The 23,822-nt window shown below is 40.2% G+C and overlaps 1 protein-coding gene across 1 annotated transcript in view; it reads right to left on the bottom strand.

The window, feature by feature from the left end:
- The window catches only part of kcnj3a (potassium inwardly rectifying channel subfamily J member 3a), a 38,337-nt gene extending 16,402 nt beyond the window's left edge, over window positions 1–21,935 (bottom strand). The window contains exons 1-3 of the mRNA XM_063005441.1: window positions 21,853–21,935; window positions 16,213–16,896; window positions 13,052–13,268 (exon numbers count right to left, since the gene is read on the bottom strand). Of these exons, the coding sequence (XP_062861511.1) occupies window positions 13,052–13,268; window positions 16,213–16,890 (895 nt within the window). The 5' untranslated portion in view covers window positions 16,891–16,896; window positions 21,853–21,935. The remainder of the gene's footprint in view (window positions 1–13,051; window positions 13,269–16,212; window positions 16,897–21,852) is intronic.
- Between the last annotated feature and the right edge of the window lie 1,887 nt (window positions 21,936–23,822).

Below are 23,822 nucleotides of genomic sequence, written 5' to 3'. Positions count from 1 at the left end.
TCTTGGTACTTCTCACCAGGGCGCCGCCACACATGCTGGACACCATCTGAGCCAAACAAGTTTATCTTGGTCTCGTCAGACCACAGGGCATTCCAGTAATCCATGTTCTTGGACTGCTTGTCTTCAGCAAACTGTTTGCGGGCTTTCTTGTGCGTCAGCTTCCTTCTGGGATGACGACCATGCAGACCGAGTTGATGCAGTGTGAGGCGTATGGTCTGAGCACTGACAGGCTGACCTCCCACGTCTTCAACCTCTGCAGCAATGCTGGCAGCACTCATGTGTCTATCTTTTAAAGCCAACCTCTGGATATGACACCGAACACGTGGACTCAACTTCTTTGGTCGACCCTGGCGAAGCCTGTTCCGAGTGGAACCTGTCCTGGAAAACCGCTGTATGACCTTGGCCACCATGCTGTAGCTCAGTTTCAGGGTGTTAGCAATCTTTTTATAGCCCAGGCCATCTTTGTGGAGAGCAACAATTCTATTCCTCACATCCTCAGAGAGTTCTTTGCCATGAGGTGCCATGTTGAATATCCAGTGGCCAGTATGAGAGAATTGTACCCAAAACACCAAATTTAACAGCCCTGCTCCCCATTTACACCTGGGACCTTGACACATGACACCAGGGAGGGACAACGACACATTTGGGCACAATTTGGACATGTTCACTGTGGGGTGTACTCACTTATGTTGCCAGCTATTTAGACATTAATGGCTGTGTGTTGAGTTATTTTCAGAAGACAGTAAATCTACACTGCTATACAAGCTGTACACTGACTACTCTAAGTTATATCCAAGTTTCATGTCTATAGTGTTGTCCCATGAAAAGATATAATTAAATATTTGCAGAAATGTGAGGGGTGTACTCACTTTTGTGATACACTGTACAGATTATGTGTGCTTGACTGGCCTGCCTGCAGTACAGATCTGATTTGTGTTGAAAATGTATGGCACATTATGAAAAGAACAACCAAGTCTTGTTTGTTTGTTTGTTTTTTATTTTTCTTTATGCATTTTCTCCCCTTTTTCTCCCTTTTTTAGTGCGTCCAATTGCCCGATTGCATCATGCTTCCTCTCCATCAATGCCGATCCCTGCTCTGATTGAGGAGAACGAAGCTAACCCACGCCCTCTCCGACACGTGGGCAGCATGACGTATGCATCTTATCACCTACACTTTGACGAGTGCAGTGCAGCTCAGCATTGTGTACAGAGAGACACATCCTGAGAGCACTCTTTTCTCACCTCTGTGCAGGCGCCATCAATCAGCCAGCAGAGGTCGTAATTGCACCAGTCATGAGAGAGACCCCATCTGAACATCCCGCCCATTTCTGAACAACAGACCCCATCGTTGTTCATGTGGCTGCTCAGCCTTAGACGGCAGGCAGAGCTGAGATTCGATACAATGTATTCGAGATCCCAGCTCGGGTTCCAGTGTGTGTTTTTACCGCTGCGCCACCTGAGCGGCAACAACCAAGTCTTGTAACAAGCAAGAATGGGCAAAGCTTTTATTTGGAAAGCTGCAGCAGTTAGCATCCTTATTTCCCAAACAAAAGGTGTAATTAATAGAAACAGATGTAACACAGTGACAAACATACTGTATGTCTGTCCCAACTTTTTGGATTGTGTTGCAGTCATCAAATCTTTTCTTTGTACTTATGTCCATTCAACTAATAAAAAAATATATAGATTATTGTATTTATTGCATTTCACAAAATGTCCAAACTGTTCCAAAAAATATGGCTTGTAAAATTAAATTACCAACATAAAATCCATCCACAACACTACAAAATGATCAACTTTAGGGTCTCAGACTAAAGGTGAAATGCTGGAATAAGTACTGTGTAATTTCTTAATAAATAAAGTCATTTTAAAGTCAAAGATTTTGATGTCTAAACAAATAGTCAGTGTGAAGGGCATTGAAGTGGCTTGTGTGGATAACTTTTTTTTGCACATTTGTAGTTTTATCACAATGAAAACATTAGTGTACACAGAATAAATGATTCTGATTTAACTGTGTGTAATTAAACAAACGTTTGCCCAAAATGTGGCCAAATTGTGCCTGGAAACAGGTAAAAAAATTCAGTGTGTTGCTTTTATTTTTGGTTCTGAATATAAAAGAAGAAAAAAAAAACACATTTTAAGAGCTGATATTAAAACTGCATCCCTCAATAAGATCTCAAAAACGTTTGTTACTTGTTAGCTTTATACTCCAGAAAACAGGAATTAATACATATGATTTTGCTAAATTTGTTGGACCTATTCTATTTTCAGACTTGCAAACTGTCATTTAATGCTATTAGATTTGTTTGCGAGTGCACAAAGTGCTGAAATCAACCTATTTTTGTTGAAATTTGACCATTTTACAGTCTAACAGAAGTCAAATGATTGATGCAATTTGTCTGAATAACAGGGCCACAATCGTTATTTCTACCTGCAGTGTCTGGTCGTAGGGAGAGAGCAATCAAAACTGTGTAAGCAATTTCATGCTGTTACAAAATCATTTTTATGACAAAAGATAAACTTCCTAGTTAAATCTAGATGGTCTCAGTATCTCAGGTGTTTAAATAAAGAACAATGCACACACAAATACAGCATTTTTACATGTGCAATTATTACACATGTACCATATATAGTATCCTACCACCTACACACCTTTCAGTGGGCAAACACACAAACACACTGCATGAAAAGAGCAAGTAAACTGAGAGAAAGAAGAGCAAGCAGGCACATAAAAGATCAAGTATAATGAAAGAGAGCAGAGAAAGCAAGACAGCTGAGCTCAGTATTAAGAAGGGATAAAGGCAGTGGGAAAATCCTGCTCTCAGCCTTTTATTGTATTTTACACTCCAGTATACACCAATTCCCAGCCACACAGTCAATTTAGACATTACATAAAAGCATGTTTGGATGTGCATTTGCCAGAAAATGATCAAACTTTCTACCAAGAAAAACCTGCCTCCATATCACTACATTGCCTGGTGATAAGATAAAGCTTTAAGATTTCACTGACTTTTGTCATGAATGGAAATCATACCAATATAGCACAGTGTCTTTTCTAACTGGTAAACCATATTATGGATGTGATGGAATTATAAACCAACACCAAACACACTGTACGTCAACCAGTGACTTGTTAATATATTTCAGACTGTGATTTTATTGTGCTGCTTGAACACATGATGAGGATTTAGTTATGTTCCTTTGTACAGATATGGTATCACAGGGTCTGATACAGTGGGGCCAAAAAGTATTTAGTCAGCCACTGATTGTGCAAGTTCTCCTACTTAGAAAGATGAGAGAGGTCTGTAATTTTCATCATAGGTACACTTCAACTATGAGAGACAAAATGAGAAAAAAAAATCCAGGAAATCACATTGTAGGATTTTTAAAGAATTTATTTGTAAATTATGGTGGAAAATAAGTATTTGGTCACCCACAAACAAGCAAGATTTCTGGCTCTCACAGAACTGTAACAACTTCTTTAAGAAGCTCTTCTGTCCTCCACTCGTTACCTGTATTAATGGCACCTGTTTGACCTCGTTATCTGTATAAAAGACACCTATCCACAGCCTCAAACAGTCAGACTCCAAACTCAACCATGGCCAAGACCAAAGAGCTGTCGAAGGACACCAGGAAGAAAATTGTAGACCTGCACCAGGCTGGGAAGAGTGAATCTACAATAGGCAAGCAGGTTGGTGTGAATAAATCAACTGTGGGAGCAATTGTAAGAAAATGGAAGACATACAAGACCATTGATAATCTCCCTCGATCTGGGGCCCCACGCAAGATCTCATCCCGTGGGATCAAAATGATCATGAGAACGGTGAGCAAAAATCCCAGAACTACACGGAGGGACCTGATGAATGACCTGCAGAGAGCTGGGACCAAAGTAACAAAGGCTACCATCAGTAACACACTACGCCAAGAGGGACTCAAATCCTGCAGTGCCAGGCGTGTCCCCCTGCTTAAGCCAGTACATGTCCAGGCCCGTCTGAAGTTTGCCAGAGAGCATATGGATGATCCAGAAGAGGATTGGGAGAATATCATGTGGTCAGATGAAACCAAAATGGAACTTTTTGGTAAAAACTCAACTCGTCGTGTTTGGAGGAAGAAGAAGAACCCAAGAACACCATACCTACTGTGAAGCATGGGGGTGGAAACATCATGCTTTGGGGCTGTTTTTCTGCAAAGGGGACAGGAGGCCTGATCCGTGTTAAGGGAAGAATGAACGGGGCCATGTATCGTGAGATTTTAAGCCAAAACCTCCTTCCATCAGTGAGAGCATTGAAGATGGAACGTGGCTGGGTCTTCCAGCATGACAATGATCCCAAACACACCGCTCGGGCAACGAAGGAGTGGCTCTGTAAAAAGCATTTCAAGGCCCTGGAGTGGCCTAGCCAGTCTCCAGACCTCAATCCCATAGAAAATTTGTGGAGGGAGTTGAAAGTCCGTGTTGCCCAGCGACAGCCCCAAAACATCACTGCTCTAGAGGAGATCTGCATGGAGGAATGGGCCAAAATACCAGCTACAGTGTGTGCAAACCTGGTGAAGACTTACAGGAAACGTTTGACCTCTGTCATTGCCAACAAAGGTTATGTTACAAGGTATTGAGCTGAACTTTTGTTATTGACCAAATACTTATTTTCCACCATAATCTACAAATAAATTCTTTAAAAATCCTACAATGTGATTTCCTGGATTTTTTTTTTCTAATTTTGTCTCTCATAGTTGAAGTGTACCTATGATGAAAATTACAGACCTCTCTCATCTTTCTAAGTAGGAGAACTTGCACAATCAGTGGCTGACTAAATACTTTTTGGCTCCACTGTATAATACCACTTCATCCTAATCACAGTGGGTTTTGTGCCATTCAGAAACCCTAGGCACAACAAAAGAATAAACCCTGTATGGGGTGCATCACAGAATGGTACATGAGACATCAAAGCGCTTCAGATCACAAGATTGGGGTGGCAATGACTAAAGCTTGATTATGTAATCAAACTATTTTGAAACTTTATGAAGTCCACAATGTCATGCATCAATTTTTTAGGTGCCCATGGATGAAAAACATCCCTAAAACATCACAGCTTTATGACTATACATATAAGTATAAGGTTCTTCTTTATAACCATCATTTTCTTATGTTTGTTTGTAAAAAGCTCATCTGACAAAAAAAATGGTTCCAATAATAATTCCTAGTGTCTATCAAACATACTCGCTTATACTTTAAGAAGACCTGTTAAAGAAGAACCATTAAGCCACTAAGCTGGAAATCCACCTTTTGCATCCTTTGGAAGTTAAAATGAGATCATCGCACCTAGAGGAAACCAATGTAAGTATTAGGAGAACATCCATAGTCCTCACAGAAAGTGACTGCAGGTGAGATTGAACCCCGGTCTACAAGAGCCTGGTGCTATGTCAAGGTACCGACTGCCTAACTTTTCTGCATCAAGATTTTTAGCTCTAAAACAGTGGTATTAGTGTTACTGACAATATATTTATAATGGTCTGGATTTTTACTAGGTAAATTTACTTTTAATTTTAGTGATGGGCATTTCTGAATTTACAAAAAATTATATGATCTAAGCATGACTGAAATGCTCACTAACAGGAAATCTACAATGGTCTGGGTTAACATATAAAGCCTGTTACTTTCTTTTGTCAAGAAATGGGTAGATTACCACACTTGGCAAAACAGCTAACTGCCAAATTCTTGACCTCACAGATAAATGAGCTGCAGAGATAGAAATGCTATCCCTCTCACCCACAGAAAAGGGTTGGTTATGCTCTCTCAGACCTCTGGAAACTTGTGCCTATGTTGTTAGTAACTGAACTTGAAATCTGGCAATATGTTCCGTCTCTCTCCAAAGTGATCATGTTGCCATCTGTTCTAGCTCTTACACCTGTACTGGAATCATTATCAGACCACATCAGAGGTCCTGCTGTCGTGGACTCTCCCACCCTCTTCTGTCTGAGTCATGTGGGTATGAGGCGGCTGAATTTTGAAAGTCATTTTCAGTTGAACTGAATGTCATGAAAATCTGCAGTGGCTGCACCTAATTTAGACATAATTAACAAAAACTCTCCACTACATTTAAACTAACAACTTAAAATAAAGTGAAATATGAAGATCTAGTCTTTAAAACACCTTCGAACAATTAAATAGTTAATCAATTTACTGCAGATAAGAAAAGGTGCAATGATACTAATTCTCAGGTTCCAAGGTGTTTACACTGTCACCTAATGTTACAGTTCACACCATCTTCTGAGAGCAGAACAAAAAAACATATGGTTAATGATCTCCCAGAATAGACATTACATAGGCACACTATACTTCTTACAAGCATATATTAACAGCTTCATCCTGGTAAGTGTCCAAGACACAGTCAAACATTCATCAACATACACAAAGAGGCTACTTCGAGCAGCCAATCTACCTTCTGAAGGAATTAATTTTAGAGGTAGGTGAGAACCAGGACCAACAACATGAAGAACTTGTCATAATAACTTTCTTTAAATCCCAAAATAATTTTCTATATATTTGAAATCTGGTAACTAAAATACATACAGGATATTTCAGGACTGATTCCTTAACCAAGCTTTGGTTGACCTGGAACTGTGCCTGGGATCACCGTCAGTTGTAGCCTAGTGGTTAAGGTACTGGACTAGTAATCAAAAGGTCACTGGTTCAAGCCCCACCACTGCCAGGTTGTCACTGTTGGGCCCTTGAGCAAGGCCCTTAACCCTCAATTGCTTAGACTGTATACTGTCACTGCATGTAAGTCGCTTTGGATAAAAGCGTCCGCTAAATGCTGAAAATGTAAATGTCTTGCTGGAAAGTCCGAGCATTACCAAGGTTCAATTTTAGCACAGAAGGCATCACAATCCCTTCTCAAAATGCCTTGGTATTTCTGTGAATCCATGATGCCAGTCTTACAATCAAGACTGATATCATCACTGACTCACCTCTATGCTTGACTGTGGGGACAGTATTCTTCTGGCCATAGACTTCACCTTTCTTGTGCCAGACAAACCACTGATCTATATGGCCAAACCGTTTAAAGTTTTCCCAGCCATATAAAATACATATATTAAATCTAAACACAGCATGATTTCATTATAAAATAAATTATGAATACAAATAAATTTGGCTTGACTTGGTTTTCCTGTTGTGACATGCATCCTTTTGTTATGTTTGTTTGTAAAAAGCTCATCTCACAAAAATGGTTCCAATGAAAATTTCTATTGTGTCTTGCAAACGTACTTTCTTATACTTTAAAATGACCTGTTAAAAAAGAATTCACCTTTTCCATCCTTTGGAACTTAAAAAGAGATCATCGCACCTAGAGGAAACCAATGTGAGAATTGGGAGGACATCCATAGTCCTCACAGAAAGTGACTGCATGTGAGATTGAACCCCGATCTACAAGAGCCTGGTGCAGTGTCATAGTACTGACTGCCTAACCTTTCTGCATCAAGATTGTTTTAATATGATTTTTCTTTTATATAAAGCATGATTTTAATTTTAAATAAATTATGAATACTAATGAATTTGACTTTATTTCTGATGATTACTTTTACTGTTATATCTTTGTGGCTCTCCCCACACTTCATAAAATAAAATATTCATAATTCATAATATTGCCTCCACAAGCCCAAAGACATGCAGTCAGGCCAACTGGATCATAAGTGTGAGCGTGTGTATGTATGCCCTGTGCATTCCTACCTTTCACCCAATGAATCAGACCCACCACAACCCTGACCAGGATAAAGTAGACCAGTGGTAAAGCAGACAATTAATGAATGAATGAATGATTACTATTAACATGCATGTAGTTCATTTCTGCTTACTGAGGAGATACATTGTGATGTACATTGATCAGCCATAACATTAAAACCACCTCCTCGTTTCTACACTCACTGTCCATTTTATCAGCTCCACTGACCATATAGGAGCACTTTGTAGTTCTACAATTACTGACTGTAGTCCATATGTTTCTCTACATACTGTTTTAGCCTGCTTTTACCCTGTTCTTCAATGGTCAGGACCCCCACAGGACCACCACAGAGCAGGTATTATTTAGGTGGTGGATCATTCTCAGCACTGCAGTGACACTGACATGGTGGTGGTGTGTTAGTGTGTGTTGTGCTGGTATGAGTGGATCAGACACAGCAGCGCTGCTGGAGTTTTTAAATACCGTGTCCACTCACTGTCCACTCTATTAGACCCTCCTACCTAGTTGGTCCACCTTGTAGATGTAAAGTCAGAGACGATCGCTCATCTATTGCTGCTGTTTGAGTTGGTCATCTTCTAGACCTTCATCAGTGGTCACAAGACGCTGCCCACGGGGTGCTGTTTGCTGGATATTTTTGTTTGGTGGACTATTCTCAGTCCAGCAGTGACAGTGAGGTGTTTAAAAACTCAATCAGCACTGCTGTGTCTGATCCACTCATACCAGCACAACACACACTAACACACAACCACCATGTCACAATAATACCTGCTCTGTAGTGGTCCTGGGAGAGTCCTGACCATTGAAGAACAGCATGAAAGGGGGCTAACAAAGCATGCAGAGAAACAGATGGACTACAGTCAGTAATTGTAGAACTACAAAGTGCTCCTATATGGTAAGTGGAGCTGATAAAATGGACAGTGAGTGTAGAAACAAGGAGGTGGTTTTAATGTTATGGCTGATCGGTGTATTATCTTTATTCCTGCTGAAGCAGAAGTCCTGATACAGTTTGTTAAAAGCTATGTTAACAAAAATGAAAAGTAATTCTCAGCCTCTTTACAATCAATCACTAATTTAGCTGTTAATGTTTATTTTTTATAATCCGAGTTCTATTAACTCTATCATCTCAGTTTACTAAATCAGTTTAATCCTTTGTAGCATCATATAAACATGTCTCTACACTTTGCACTTCAGCTGAGGGTGGAATTTCACTACTGTGAAAATGTTCATTTCTTTTATCTGAGACTATAATGCATTGATGCATAATACATTGGAGGAGGTGGGGAAAACCAGAATATCATTCTGTAGCACACTGGGTGCAACATGGTTAATGCCCAGAAGCAGCACAGCAGTGCTTACAATTAGAATTCATGTTTTTTTGGTACAGCTGGTGTTCCCAAAATGACCCTCACATCTGCATGCATCAAATCTCAAAACCATATGCTTCAAAATGGGCTGTCAATTACTGCACTGGGTTGAAAAACAACAAAACTATTTGGTATACTGAACATAAAAAGCTATAATTTTGTATAAACGTAGACAGTGGTAAAATTACGTGAAATAGAGGTCATTATTTTATCATGATAACTATTCATCAAATAAAAATGACAGTAAATAAAAATGATGCTCGTGTGATCTAATAACAAAAAACAGCATCAAGACTGAACTGAAAACCTTACTACAAAGTCAGCAGCTATTGTGCATTGCCTATTTATTTTTAAATGAAACACAAACTTTTTCTCCCTTTGCTGTAGGGCCTGGCCACTGCAAAGCCATAGCAAAAAGCTTCACGCACACTTTGCAGGGTTTAAAAATAATCCGAAATTCAACTGCTGTGCAAAACCCTGAAGAACAAAAGGAGGGGGTATGAAGAAAGAGGTTGCTGTGGAAACAGAGCAACTGTTTTTACATTTCTTAATGAGCAAATGAACAAAGTAAAAATCGTGGTACATAAACTGCTGTTGCGGATTTGATCTGAACATGTACAGTCTCCTGCAAAAGTTTGAAGACTATTTTTTTTTTTTTTTTGCATTTTCCCCAATTTTCCTCCCAATCTAGTCGTATCCAATAACCCGATTGCATTACGCTTCCTCTCTACTAATGCTGATTTCCACCTCTGATTGAGGTGAGCAAGACCCCTCTGACACATGTGCAGTAGCCGACTGCATCTTATCACCTGCACAAAGCAAGTTCATATGCGGATCAGCTTTGTGTACAGAGAGTAACACCTTGATCAACGCATTCTTTGTTGACTCTGTGCAGGCACCATCAATCAGCCAGCAGAGGTCGTAATTGCATCAGTTATGAGGTCCCTATCCGGTTCCCACCCTGTATGAACAACAGCCAATCTGATAGGATGGCAGAGCTGAGTTTCGAACCGATGAGTTCAAAATGTTAGCTCTGGTGTGCTAGCGTGTTTTACCGCTGCGCCACCTGAGCGGCTTAAATTAGTTTTATTAACTTTTGCCATGATTTATATAGAATCGAATACATAATTTCTTTTTTTCTTCACAGTGTTAATTGTGTAAGCTATTGCATATTCACCTGTTTGGTCAAGTGAATGGAACTTCAAATGTCTGGAGACGAAGAACAAAGGTAAAACCTTTAGAGCTACTAACAAGAGCTTTGGGCGGCACGGTGGCTATGTGGGTAGCACTGTCGCCTCACAGCAAGAAGGTCCTGGGTTCGATCCCCAGGTCAGGCGGTCCGGGTCCTTTCTGTGTGGAGTTTGCATGTTCTCCCCATGTCCGCGTGGGTTTCCTCCGGGTGCTCCGGTTTCCTCCCACAGTCCAAAGAAATGCAAGTGAGGTGAATTGGAGACACTAAATTGTCCATGACTATGTTTGATATAACCTTGTGAACTGATTAACCTTATATGTATAAGTAACTACCGTTCCTGTCATGAATGTAACCAAAGTGTAAAAACATGACATTAAAATCCTAATAAACAAACAAACAAAACAAGAGCATTGTAAAATGCTTAAATAAATCAAAAGAAAATAATAAAATATATACTTGTAAACATTTGTTTTAAACTGGATTCTAATAAGTAATAAGTAAGTAGAAATTCATCTTAAATGCTACAAATGGCCACTCAGGTGGAGCAGCGGTAAAAACACATGCTGCAACCAGAGCAATCTCAGCTCTGCCTTGCCGGCTGAGGCTGAGCAGCCACGTGAACAACAATTGGGCTGTTGTTCTGCTGGCTGATTAGAGGCGCCTACACAGAGATGAGGAAAGAGTGCTCTTAGGGTGTGTCTCTCCGTACACAACGCTAGGTGGCACAACACTCATCAATGTGTGGGTGATAAGAAGCATACGGCTTGCTGCCCATGTGTCGGAGGGAACGTGGGTTAGCTTCGAGCTCCTCGGTCAGAGCAGGGATCGGCATAGCCGGAGAGGAAGCATGATGAAATTGGGCAAATTGGACGCGCTAAAAGGGAGAAAAAGGGGAGAAAATGCACCAAAAAAAATTAAATAAATAAATGCTACAAATGATTAATCTACTTGTAGACTAGATAACCCTAGCTCTTATTCAAATTTACTACAGCTTGACAATATACATTTGCCAAACTTGTTAGATTTAGAGCACCAGTTTATAAACATACATACGTTTAACTCAGAAACAAAATATACCGTACGTTATGTCAACCTTTTTCAGCTGCTTGTGATATACTGGAAATGCAGCACACAAGGAAAGAAAATGGACATGTAAAAAAACCCACATGTAAAAATCACGATATTATTGTTCATAGGTTTTTACATTTACATTTTTCAGCAGACGCTTTTATCCAAAGCGACTTACACAATGAGCTGAACACAATGAGCAATTGAGGGTTAAGGGCCTTGCTCAGGGACCCAACAGTGGCAACTTGGTGGTGGTGGGGCTTGAACCGGCAACCTTGTGTTTACTAGTCCAGTACCTTAACCACTGAGCTATCACTGGCCCACATAGGTACAGATGAAGAGAATGTAGACATATTTATCGCATATGTGTGGATGCCACTATTGATATAATAATTATTCTACTATTTAACTGTGCTCCTTTGCTTTTTCTGAAAGCAAATATCAGCCTAAATCAGGTAGTATTATTACAAATAATGACATTTAACAACAGAGTTTAAAGATGTATTGACCAGTTCTTTTTAAAGGTTAAATCTGTTAGTTTAGAGGATAATTCCAAAGCTTTATGCTAATTTCAATATAGAGCTAGTTTAACCAGTGGGGCGATTCTATCGGTCAGAGATATTTAACCTGAATATTACGTTTACACAGCCAGTTTCAACCTGGTCAATCAATCCGATCCAGTAAAAGCCAGAACGATGTTTTAATACCCAAGAAACTACTAAAAATAAACTAAGAGCATATCTCTATATATAACCTCATATAAATGCATGAATCTTTAACTGGAAATCCTCCATGTCCCTCTGCCATCTCAAGATTTACCTCCTATATTCCCTATTGGTTTGATAACGCTTTACAATTACCCATTACGGATTAAGCTATTAAAAAATAATGAGGAAAATACAGCCCCTTATGTTTAAACTTTTGTCTAGAGAACTAGTGAAAGCAGGTTTTTTAACGCTACAGTGACATTAAAGTAAACAGTACTTAACTGTATGTAACTACCCAGATGGTGATAAACTAGGTTACATGTCATACAGCCTAATTAAAGCTTTAATGTCTGAGTCTTGACTTGATTTGCCATTAACAGCGGTCTTTTCATTTACCATAATAACTATATATAAGAACTCATCATAACCAACATTAGAACATTAGCACACATTTTGCTATTTCAGTAGTGGATCATTTTACCTTGTTGTATCCAGAAATTGACCAATCTAATATAGCTAGTTCTGAGAGTAAAATGGGTTTAATGCACAATCCATATCAAATAAAAATAAGCACATTTTCCAATAAATTTTCTGCCCTATTTTAGGATGGAATTGATATGATTTTGACTGACATGACAGGTTGTCTAAATAAACCAAAGGAACTTAAATTGTTAATGCATGTCACCACCTTGTATTAATGGATTTTTGGCAGTAAAGATGTTAGCAGTCATTTAGAATCATTGGTGATTGGTGACACTGATCTGTTGACACTGCAGATGCATCTTGATTGACCCCATATTTTTAAGCCAGGGGAAAAAGCTGCAAGGTATTATGTGGCACCATGTAATAATAAAATGATAAAAAGTCAAACTGTTGTGGTAAATGTAAAGTAAATGTGAATTTTGAAACCCTTTATTGTATGAATAGTGTTTATAGGCACTGCTCACATTTTGTAAGTGCTAAATTTGAGAGACAAGTTCTTACCTGTAGTTTCCACAATTCCTTCCAGGATGACCACAATCTCAAACTGCTCAGTCTGCATGGAGCGCTGCGAGAGCTCATAGAAGGGGCTTTTACTGTCAATCACATGGCAGATGGTGAGAGGAGACACGAGAAAAAGCTGATCAGCCCCAGTGCTGAAACCCACATCCAGCTCCAGCTGATCCAGAGGAAGAAACTCACCCTCAGGGGTCTGCCGAGACTAAAAAAGACGAATAAGCCGAAAAAGCAGAATAAGAGAGATGCAGGAAGACAAAGACATGGACAATTACTGGGCTTTAGCTAGAACAGTGCATTTTCTGAAGCAATCAATGTAGACAATCAATCACAGAAAAGCTAGCAAGACTTTAACTCCAACTAAAGTTCAGAAAGTTTTTGGGCTCATTTAGCATGAGTTTAAGTTAAAGGGATAAACAACAAAATGAATAAGAGGTACCGGCAATGATAAATCTAAACATGCCTAATAGAATAACAGAACCATTTTTAACAATGTGAAGTTGGCTTAATGGTGTCTACAAGCAGTACACTATGTCCTGATTAAATACCATTAACAGCTCATCTAGGAAGTAACAAAAAAAACAAGCATTTAAACGAACTGCAGGCCTTGTTTTCCTTAAATAATGTCAGGAGTCTGGGCTAAATTGTTATCCATAAGAGAGTTGCAAAGCCAAAATTACTGCCGTCCAAGGGAAACATTTGTCAAATAACACTGATGCCCCCCAAGCCTTTTGGGATAATGTTCTGTGGACTGAAGTGTAACTTTTTTAAACACATGGGTTCTGCTACATCTTGCATAAAGGCAACACAGTATTCCTCAATAAGAACGTATTACTCTGACATAAAAAAATGATTTGTTGCAGTTTTGCTAGCATTTTCCCCAATTTTTACCCATTCTTGCTAAATACAAGACTTCAGCTGCTCAACACTCCATGGTTGTCATAGTCAGATTCTTCTCTTCATAGTGTGTCATACATATTCAATAGGAAATAGGACTGGACTGCAAACAGGTCAGTCGAGCACACACACCCTGTGTCTAAAATGCAGAATGAAATAACCATGGACTTCTCAGAAAAAAATGTCCCCTTGGTGTCAGTATATTTCTCATTAAATTCCAAATATAAGCCTGCATGTTAATGATATCTTCACACATACACATGCCACTCCCGTCGTGGACACTGATGCACCCCAATACCAAAACAGATTTTGGATTTTGCACCTTTTGCTGATAACAGCGTGGATGGTCATTTGGCTCTGGTATGAAAAATTTGACTTTTTTATCACAAAACATGATAAAAAATGGTCCATCTAAAATAAGTTCGGGCCCAAAGAACTTGGTGGTGTTTCTGCATAGAAGTAAAGCATGAGTTTCATGTTGTTCTTCTTGATGCAGTGGTGGACTGTGCTAAGTGATGATATTTTTCCAAAGTACTCTTATATTCCTCGGTAGCATGACGGTTTCTTATATAATGCCACCTGAGGGCTCAAAGGTCAAAGGAATACACATTCAACAATGGTTTTCAGTCTTGCCCAACACAGACACACAGAGCTTTCTCCAGAGTCCCTAAATCTTTTTAATATTATGCAAGGTAAATGGTAAAAGACCTTAATACAATCAAATTGGGTGCATGGGTGGGCACCAGTCTATTACGTTAGCCCACTACCCAAAGATCAGGGTTCGAGTCTCAGTGGTGTGATAGGCCTGCCGGTGTCTACACTGACATGACTGGCTATGCTTGAGATAAAAAAAAAAAAACAGAACACGAGACGACGTGATGCTTACAATTTGCATTTGTCAGTCTTGTTTATTTATTCATTCATCTTGGTGAGAGCTTTATTCTGTTCAGAGCCACAGTGGGTGAAGTGGAAACAGTGAATGCGTGAGAAAATAGCCGAGTGGGAAATACACCACTCGGCTTCACATCCACTCATATATACAAACAGTAGCCAATTCATCTGCTAAAATATTTAAGCACATTTTCCATTCAAGTTTAAAGTATATTAATTAAGTCAGTTAATAAAAATGTTCATAAACACTGTGGTCTTAACTAAACTAAAACATTTAATAAAAACGATTCAACTGGATAACAATAATTACTGACATAAGCTACTAAAATACTACCTGAATGTGTACTGACTTACGTTGTGGCCATTCACAACCATCAGATTAATTTATAGACAGGAGCGCAAAATTCACTAAATATTTTTGTATTGATTTGATAAACACATTTCTGCCAAGAGAGACCTTGAAATACCCACATACCAAAAAGCTAGTTACTACAGATGTAACAGGGCATATTGCAGCTTGCCACTGAACCAGAAAGTGTAGCTTTGTACCTGTGAAACCAGAAAGATTGAACCTGATATGCAAGATGCTTAATCCAAGTAGAACAACACTGTGGTTGAAAAGCCACAAATAAAAAGAAAAGGTGACCAAGATCATGGAAACATACACCGATCAGACATAACATTATGACCACCTCCTTGTTTCTACACTCACTGTCCATTTTATCAATGGGTCTGTATGTAAGACTCCAGTTAAAAGGATGCATAAAGACCAAGAAGCACAACAACACCAGGTGAGATCCAAGAAAAAATAAAAAAATCCCACATTGTAAAATGGTGGAAAAAAGAAGTACCAGTCTCACAGAACTTGCAGAAGTCGAAAAGGCAAGGATACCGCACTGAGCAATGCCAACCAGCCAGCCACGAGTTGGCCAACGAAGCCGGCATATAAAAGGCTCTCCCAGCTGCAGCAAATTAATGTTAATGAGACACAAAGACATAATGACATAGCAGGAGGGCATGATTCTGCAACCCGTGCCCCCTGCCAATCTCCACAGCAGATAAACCCATATTAATTACTATTTTTAACAGCACTGAAAGACAAAATACAAATAGGGATAAATAAAAAATACATACACTATAAATCTAATAAGAGGCTTTTTTGACAGTATTTTATAGCTTACAACTGAAAATGTCATGCAGTTCATTGACATTGTACACAATAAAGCAGAAGTTTAATGACTTCTAATGACAGTTAAGATATAATAATTTATGATAGTAATATGGTAGAAAATATCATTGTTGTTGATTTTGATTGTTGTGAATCTTTACTGCAGGCAGAAGGCAGGCAGAAACTCACTTACCTTGAGCAGTTTGCAGCGTATCTGAGCTGAGACCATGTGGCTGTTGCGCAGGTTGCCCACTCTGAACATAAGTGTGAGCTTTCCGTCCCGCATAGAGATGGCTGCATGCTCGCTGAACATAAGTGTCTCTGCTCTTTTCTTTGGCTGCGACATCTTAATAAACATGCAGCCTATAAGGAATGCATCCACGATTGAGCCCAGAATAGACTGCAAGAGGAACAGGATAATACCTTCGGGGCACTTATCTGTGATGTACCTGTAGCCATAGCCAATGGTGGCTTCAGTCTCAATAAAGAACAGAAAGGCTGAGGGGAAGTTGTAGACGTTGGCCACACACGGTGTGTACTTATCATCATGTGCACGATTCAGGTCCCCTCGTGCATATGCAATCAGCCACCACATAGAAGCCATGAAAAGCCAGGCCACTGTGTAGGTGAGGATGAAGATAAACAGGTTCCAGCGCCATTTCAGGTCGACCAGAGTTGTGAACAAATCAGACAGGTAGCGGCTGGTCTCTCCTCCAAGGTTGCCATGCTGGACGTTACAGCGGCCGTTTTTATCTACAAAGCGCTGTCGTTTCCGCTTACGCTCTGGAGCAGACTGTCCGAAGCCTGAGTTGCTGGATGAGGTGGTTACTATCTGGTAGTCGTCACCAAATTTCTTCCTAAGTGCGGACATGCTAGCCTGTAAAAGTAAAGTTCAAAACATTATTAAAAAGTCTCTGCATTAATACACCTACACTTTTAATACGAGGATAAACAGTGTCTAAAAACATCCAGAAAACAGTGTAGCATTCTATATAGCTACAGTGTATCACAAAAGTGAGTACACCCCTCACATTTCTGCAAATATTTCATTATATCTTTTCATGGGACAACACTATAGACATGAAACTTGGATATAACTTAGAGTAGTCAGTGTACAGCTTGTATAGCAGTGTAGATTTACTGTCTTCTGAAAATAACTCAACACACAGCCATTAATGTCTAAATAGCTGGCAACATAAGTGAGTACACCCCACAGTGAACATGTCCAAATTGTGCCCAAATGTGTCGTTGTCCCTCCCTGGTGTCATGTGTCAAGGTCCCAGGTGTAAATGGGGAGCAGGGCTGTTAAATTTGGTGTTTTGGGTACAATTCTCTCATACTGGCCACTGGATATTCAACATGGCACCTCATGGCAAAGAACTCTCTGAGGATGTGAGAAATAGAATTGTTGCTGTCCACAAAGATGGCCTGGGCTATAAGAAGATTGCTAACACCCTGAAACTGAGCTACAGCATGGTGGCCAAGGTCATACAGCGGTTTTCCAGGACAGGTTCCACTCGGAACAGGCTTCGCCAGGGTCGACCGAAGAAGTTGAGTCCACGTGTTCGGCGTCATATCCAGAGGTTGGCTTTAAAAAATAGACACATGAGTGCTGCCAGCATTGCTGCAAAGGTTGAAGACGTGGGAGGTCAGCCTGTCAGTGCTCAGACCATACGCCGCACACTGCATCAACTCGGTCTGCATGGTCGTCATCCCAGAAGGAAGCTGACGCACGAGAAAGCCAGCAAACAGTTTGCTGAAAACAAGCAGTCCAAGAACATGGATTACTGGAATGCCCTGTGGTCTGACGAGACCAAGATAAACTTGTTTGTGTCCAGCATGTGTGGCGGCGCCCTGGTGAGAAGTACCAAGACAACTGTATCTTGCCTACAGTCAAGCATGGTGGTGGTAGCATCATGGTCTTGGGCTGCATGAGTGTTGCTGGCACTGGGGAGCTGCAGTTCATTGAGGGAAACATGAATTCCAACATGTACTGTGACATTCTGAAACAGAGCATGATCCCCTCCCTTCGAAAACTGGGCCTCATGGCAGTTTTCCAACAGGATAACGACCCCAAACACAACCTCCAAGATGACAACTGCCTTGCTGAGGAAGCTGAAGGTAAAGGTGATGGACTAAACCCAATTGAGCACCTGTGGCGCATCCTCAAGTGGAAGGTGGAGGAGTTCAAGGTGTCTAACATCCACCAGCTCCGTGATGTCATCATGGAGGAGTGGAAGAGGATTCCAGTAGCAACCTGTGCAGCTCTGGTGAATTCCATGCCCAGGAGGGTTAAGGCAGTGCTGGATAATAATGGTGGTCACACAAAATATTGACACTTTGGGCACAATTTGGACATGTTCACTGTGGGGTGTACTCACTTATGTTGCCAGCTATTTAGACATTAATGGCTGTGTGTTGAGTTATTTTCAGAAGACAGTAAATCTACACTGCTATACAAGTTGTACACTGACTACTCTAAGTTATATCCAAGTTTCATGTCTATAGTGTTGTCCCATGAAAAGATATAATAAAATATTTGCAGAAATGTGAGGGGTGTACTCACTTTTGTGATACACTGTATTTGATTTGTCCTTCCTGTGTACAGTTCAAGTCTCAATTTCTTAAGTGCACCACTTTTAAAGCCATTATACTTGAGAATTGAGAGGCACGGTGGTGCAGTGGGTCCTTTCTGTGTGGAGTTTGCATGGTGTCCCTGTGTTTACATGGGTTTACTCCTGGTGCTCCGGTCTTCTCCCACAAGTCTAAGGGCAGTGGTAGCTCAGTGGTTAAGGTACTGGACTAGTAATCAGAAGATTGCTGGTTCAAGCCCCACCACTGCCAAGATGCCACTGTTGGGCCCCTAAGCAAAGATAAAAGCGTCTGCTAAATGTCTAAATGTCTAAAGACATGCCTCACAGGTCAATTGGAGCCACTAAAAATTGTGCTAAGTGTGTGTGTGTGCCCTGTGATAAATTGGCGACCTGTCCGGAGTGTTTTCTGCCTTTCGCCCAAGGAATCGCACCCACCGCGACCCTGACCAGGACTAAGTGGTGGTAAAAAATAAATGAATGAATAAATATTCCGGATGCACAAAAGCATATACTGTGAATTTGCATTTGGGTCAACACTGGTCCACAACACTGGATAAGTATTAGATTGGATTTTATGATGGCAGTGTGTGTCTGTGTGTGTGTCTGTGTGTGCATGAGATGCTGACAAGACACTACACAGATTATGCATAAACATAATAAAACAATTTTGCGTAAAGCACATTGTTGTCACACTCGGCAACAAAAGCGTGCAGAGAGTCAACTTAGTTACTGTGAGGATGCCAATATTGAATCAGTCTGGTTTCTCATTTAATACCTAGTCCTCTAATACTACTTTTGCACTAAAAATATAACAATCCATTGGTCTTTTTTATAAGTTACATTTATAGCATTTGGCAGATATTCTTATCCAGGCCGTCTTTAAAAGTGCTTCATCGTCTGCACACATTTTCTTATCCTTGGGCAGATCAGTCAGTCTAAATTTACCCTCAGCGTGTGCACTGCTAGATAGAGGAGTCAGCGCTGATGCATGTGTTAATGTTACACATGATAATTCTTCATCCAGAAAATGTGAGGTGTGACGACCATGCAATTACAAACTGCATTTCTGGAAAAGTTGACATTTTATAAAATGCAATAAGAAGAAAAATCAGTGATTTGTTAAGTCTCTTGAACCTTTGTTAGCTGTCAAATGTACAAAGAAATTACAGTTAATGTTTAGGCTGATCAACATGACTGTATTTTGTAAATGTTGAAATTGATGCCTGCAACACACTCCAAAATGTTTGGTCTGGGGCGTAAATAAAAGTAAAAAGTTTATACAATTTTAAAGGTACGCTTTTGCAACATTCCACAAAAATCTGGTTAATTGGCAACAGGTGCCATGATTAGATATAAAAAAGGGCATTTGATTTAAGAGTACTTCGGAAAACCACTGTCACTTCGGAAAAAGAAATGCAACCTGAAACACTATTATGTAAATAGAAAGCCATACATTCATTCTATGATGAAACGAAGCAGAATTCTCAGGGCCTGAGCTCATCTAAGGTGGACCGGAAAATTATGGAAATGTGCTATGGTCAGATGAGTCCACATTTCAGCTGTTTGGGGAAAAGCAAGCATTGAGTTCTCTGTGCCAAAGATGAAAGGGATCACACAGACTATTTTCAACAAAAGGTTTGAAAGCCAACATCTGTCATGGTATGGCAAAAAATGGCAAAACTGCAGCAATTAGGTTGTCAACCAATTTGAAATTGGAATGAATAGGAGGTTGATGTAACACAGTGGTAAACATGTACCTGTCCCAACCTTTTTAGAATCCACTGCAGAATTCAAATTAAAAATTTGCTTATATTCGCAAAATACCATTAAAATAGTCAGTAAAAACAATTAAATTCTCTTTTCACTTTTGTCAGTTTAAGAGAATTAATCATTAATATTTTTAGCAGAAATGTTGTATTAATAATTGAACAGTACTGAATACAAAACTAGTAGTGACTACATTGCAAAATCTATACATTATTGATTATATAATTAATTGATTTATAATTTATCACAAGTTTTAAAGCTTATTAACATCATGGGGTCATCCTTTAAGAACAGAAAAATAAATAGAGAACTTCCTAATATCTCTGTACTGTTGGATTCCTGGCTCTCTACTTAAAACTGGATTCCTTTTGTTACAAGTGGGTCTTTCTGCAGTGACAAAGCTCTATTTTGTGTGAAGGAGAATAATGTATAAAGATAAAACAGTTGTTGGTGTTATTAAAACAGCAGAACTCTGGCACAGTAGGTATACAGAGTCTAAGGTCACTATAGGTTTACATGTGTCTCCCATGGGTACTCTAGAATCTCCCTAAAACAGCCTAGTATGGAAACTGGGTATGTAATGGCAAAGAAAAAATAAGAAATTTAAAAGGTAAACGCAAGGCTAGTGTACAAGAAGGACATGTACACTGCACCAAAGGTTAGTTTTGACTCATTTAACCTTGGAAATATCTCATGTCGTCTTTGTGTTGTTCTATTTCTCCATATGGTGATTTTAGGAAAAATATCTCAATGTATTGGATCAGTTTTTTAATAATTGTGTTACTGTAAAGCTGCTGTATTTTTCCTGTAGGTTTCCTACATTAACACATTTTCTGAATGTGTTTTATTTGAACTTTAAAAAATATTCATTAAAAAATATTATTATATTATTTTGATACAGTATTTGATTTTTTGCATAAGTGGTCATATAATTGCATTATCTAACATTTTTAGACATACATATACATATACATAATGCACTTGGATACAAGTAATGCACATTATTATTGACTCAAATGCTTAATTAAATAATTTTGTAATAAATCTGAGGTTTTATGAGGTTAACATGATCAGCAACATGGGTTGATCCTCGCCTTTTGTCTGTGCGGAGTTTTCGTATGTTTCCTCTGTGTCCATGTGGCTTTCACTTGGGTACTCCGGTTTTCTCAGCCATACTCAAAGCATTGAAAACAACAACATTGATTAGTTGTATTAAATTTGTAAGTGATTAATTAAATGTGAGTGTGTGATGTCCACTTGCACCCAGTGTTTCAGGGTGATATTATCAGTAAATGAATAAAATGAATAGATACATTTACGCGCCGTGAAAGTAAACATTAAAACTAAACACTGAGTAAATTCAGTCTACGTAATTTGGTGCGTAAATCCTTAATGTCAGAGCTCCACTATTCTAGCATCTGTTGATAATGTTTGAATTGGATGATCTATAAGAAATAAAGCTCTAGACTTACGTGGATTTTACCATACGGATCCGTTCCCTCCGCAGGTGTAGTTAGTGCATGCCAAAACAAAGCTTACAGATAAATAAAGTAGAAATTGGGAGGTCAGGGCGCATGGCTCTTCAGCAGTGTCATTGTGATGAATGATAGTGATTTAAATGAAACAAAGCAGGTCGAACTATCTCCAGACTCAGTCCCCAGTTTGTCCACTGGTCCGCCGCTGCGTTGCTCATCTGTTACCACCTAATAGCGCAGATCCTTAATCCAGCATCCAGTCCTAAGTTTAAAGTTCCAGATCAGAGTTGCAGTCCTTCAACAAACGTGTGTGGAGATGAGAACATCCATCAGGCTCTGCGGTGAACTATGGGCTCTCTGCGTTCCAGCTGTAGTATGCGCAAACCCAGTGGATTTAAGACGCAGCTTGCGGATCCAGTTGAGGACTGAAATCCTGGGTTTGGTCCTGCGTGTGTCCTCATGCGCACTGTGTGTGTTCGCCTCTAACCAACCCACAAGCAATGGTCGCCTGGCTGTGCTCTGACTACGCCTTCAATAATAAGTTTCTGAAGCGTCTGTTCTCGTCTTGCTCCGTTTAGTTTGGCGTGCAGGTGGGTCTTAGTGCCGCTCAGTTCAGTCTCAGCACGCTGCGCTGTTCACGCGGTTTGTGCGCGCGCTTTCTCACAAACTGCAAAGGGGCCGGATTGCAGTGACTCCAAAACCATATCTAACTCAAAATCAACTTTTTCTTCTAATCATGATCAATTAGGGCAGCAAAAAGGGCATAGGTTCAAGTCTCCTGATGGGCAGCCAGGGTCCTTGCTGTGTGGAGTTTTCATGTTCTCCCTGCATCCACGTGGGTCTACTCTGGATGCTATGGTTTCCTGACCCGTCGGGACATGGCCTCCACTAGACCCCTGAAGGTGTGCTGTGGTATCTGGCACCAAGATGTTAGCAGCAGATCTTTAACTCCTGTAATTTGCGAGATGGGGCCTCCATGGATCTGACTTTGTCCAGCATATCCCACAGATGCTAACTGGATTAAGATCTGCGGAATTTGGAAGCCAAGTCAACACCTTAAACTCATTGTTGTGCTCCTCAAATAATTCCTGAACCGCAGGGCACATTATCCTGCTGAAAGAGGCCACAGCTATCAGGGAATACCGTTTCCATGAAAGGGTGTACATGGTCTGCAGCAAAGCTTAGGTAGGTGGTACGTCAAAGTAACAGGACCCAAGGTTTCACAGCGAAACATTGCCTAAAGCATCACACTGCCTCCGCCGGCTTGCCTTCTTCCCATAGTGCATCCTGTGTTCCCCAGGTAAGCAACGCACACGCACCCGGCCAGCCACACGCTTTCTCACAAACTGCAGAGGGGCCGGATTGCAGTGACTCCAAAACCATATTTAACTCAAAATCAACCTTTTTGTCTAATCATGACCAATTAGGGCAGCAAAAAGGGCATAGGTTCAAGTCTCCTGATGGGCGGCCAGGGTCCATGCTGTGTGAAGTTTTCATGTTCTCCCTGCATCCACATGGGTCTCCTTTGGATGCTATGGTTTCCTCCCACAAGTCCAAAGACAGACATGCAGTCAAACCAACTGGAGCCACTAAATTGCCCTAAGTGCATGTGTGTATGTGTTTCTGCCTTGTAATGGACTGGCAACCTGTCTGGAGTGTTTCTTGTTCTTTGCCCAGTTAATTGTACCCAGCTCGACCCTGACCACAGACAATTAATGGAGTGGAACGGTGGCTCAGTGGGTAGCACTGTCGCCTCACAGCAAGAAGGACCTGAGTTCGATCCCTAGGTGGGGCAGTCCGGGTCCTTTCTTTGTGGAGTTTGCATGTTCTCCCCATGTCTGCGTGGGTTTCCTGCGGGTGCTCCGGTTTCCTCACACAGTCCAAAAACAAGCAAGTGAGGTGAATTAAAGATACAAAATTGTCCATGACTGTGTTTGACAATAAACTTGTGAACTGATGAATCTTGT

This window comes from Trichomycterus rosablanca, chromosome 12 (assembly GCF_030014385.1).
Source record: "Trichomycterus rosablanca isolate fTriRos1 chromosome 12, fTriRos1.hap1, whole genome shotgun sequence".
Classification (NCBI taxonomy): domain Eukaryota; kingdom Metazoa; phylum Chordata; class Actinopteri; order Siluriformes; family Trichomycteridae; genus Trichomycterus; species Trichomycterus rosablanca.
This window is presented reverse-complemented; position numbering and strand designations above follow the sequence as displayed.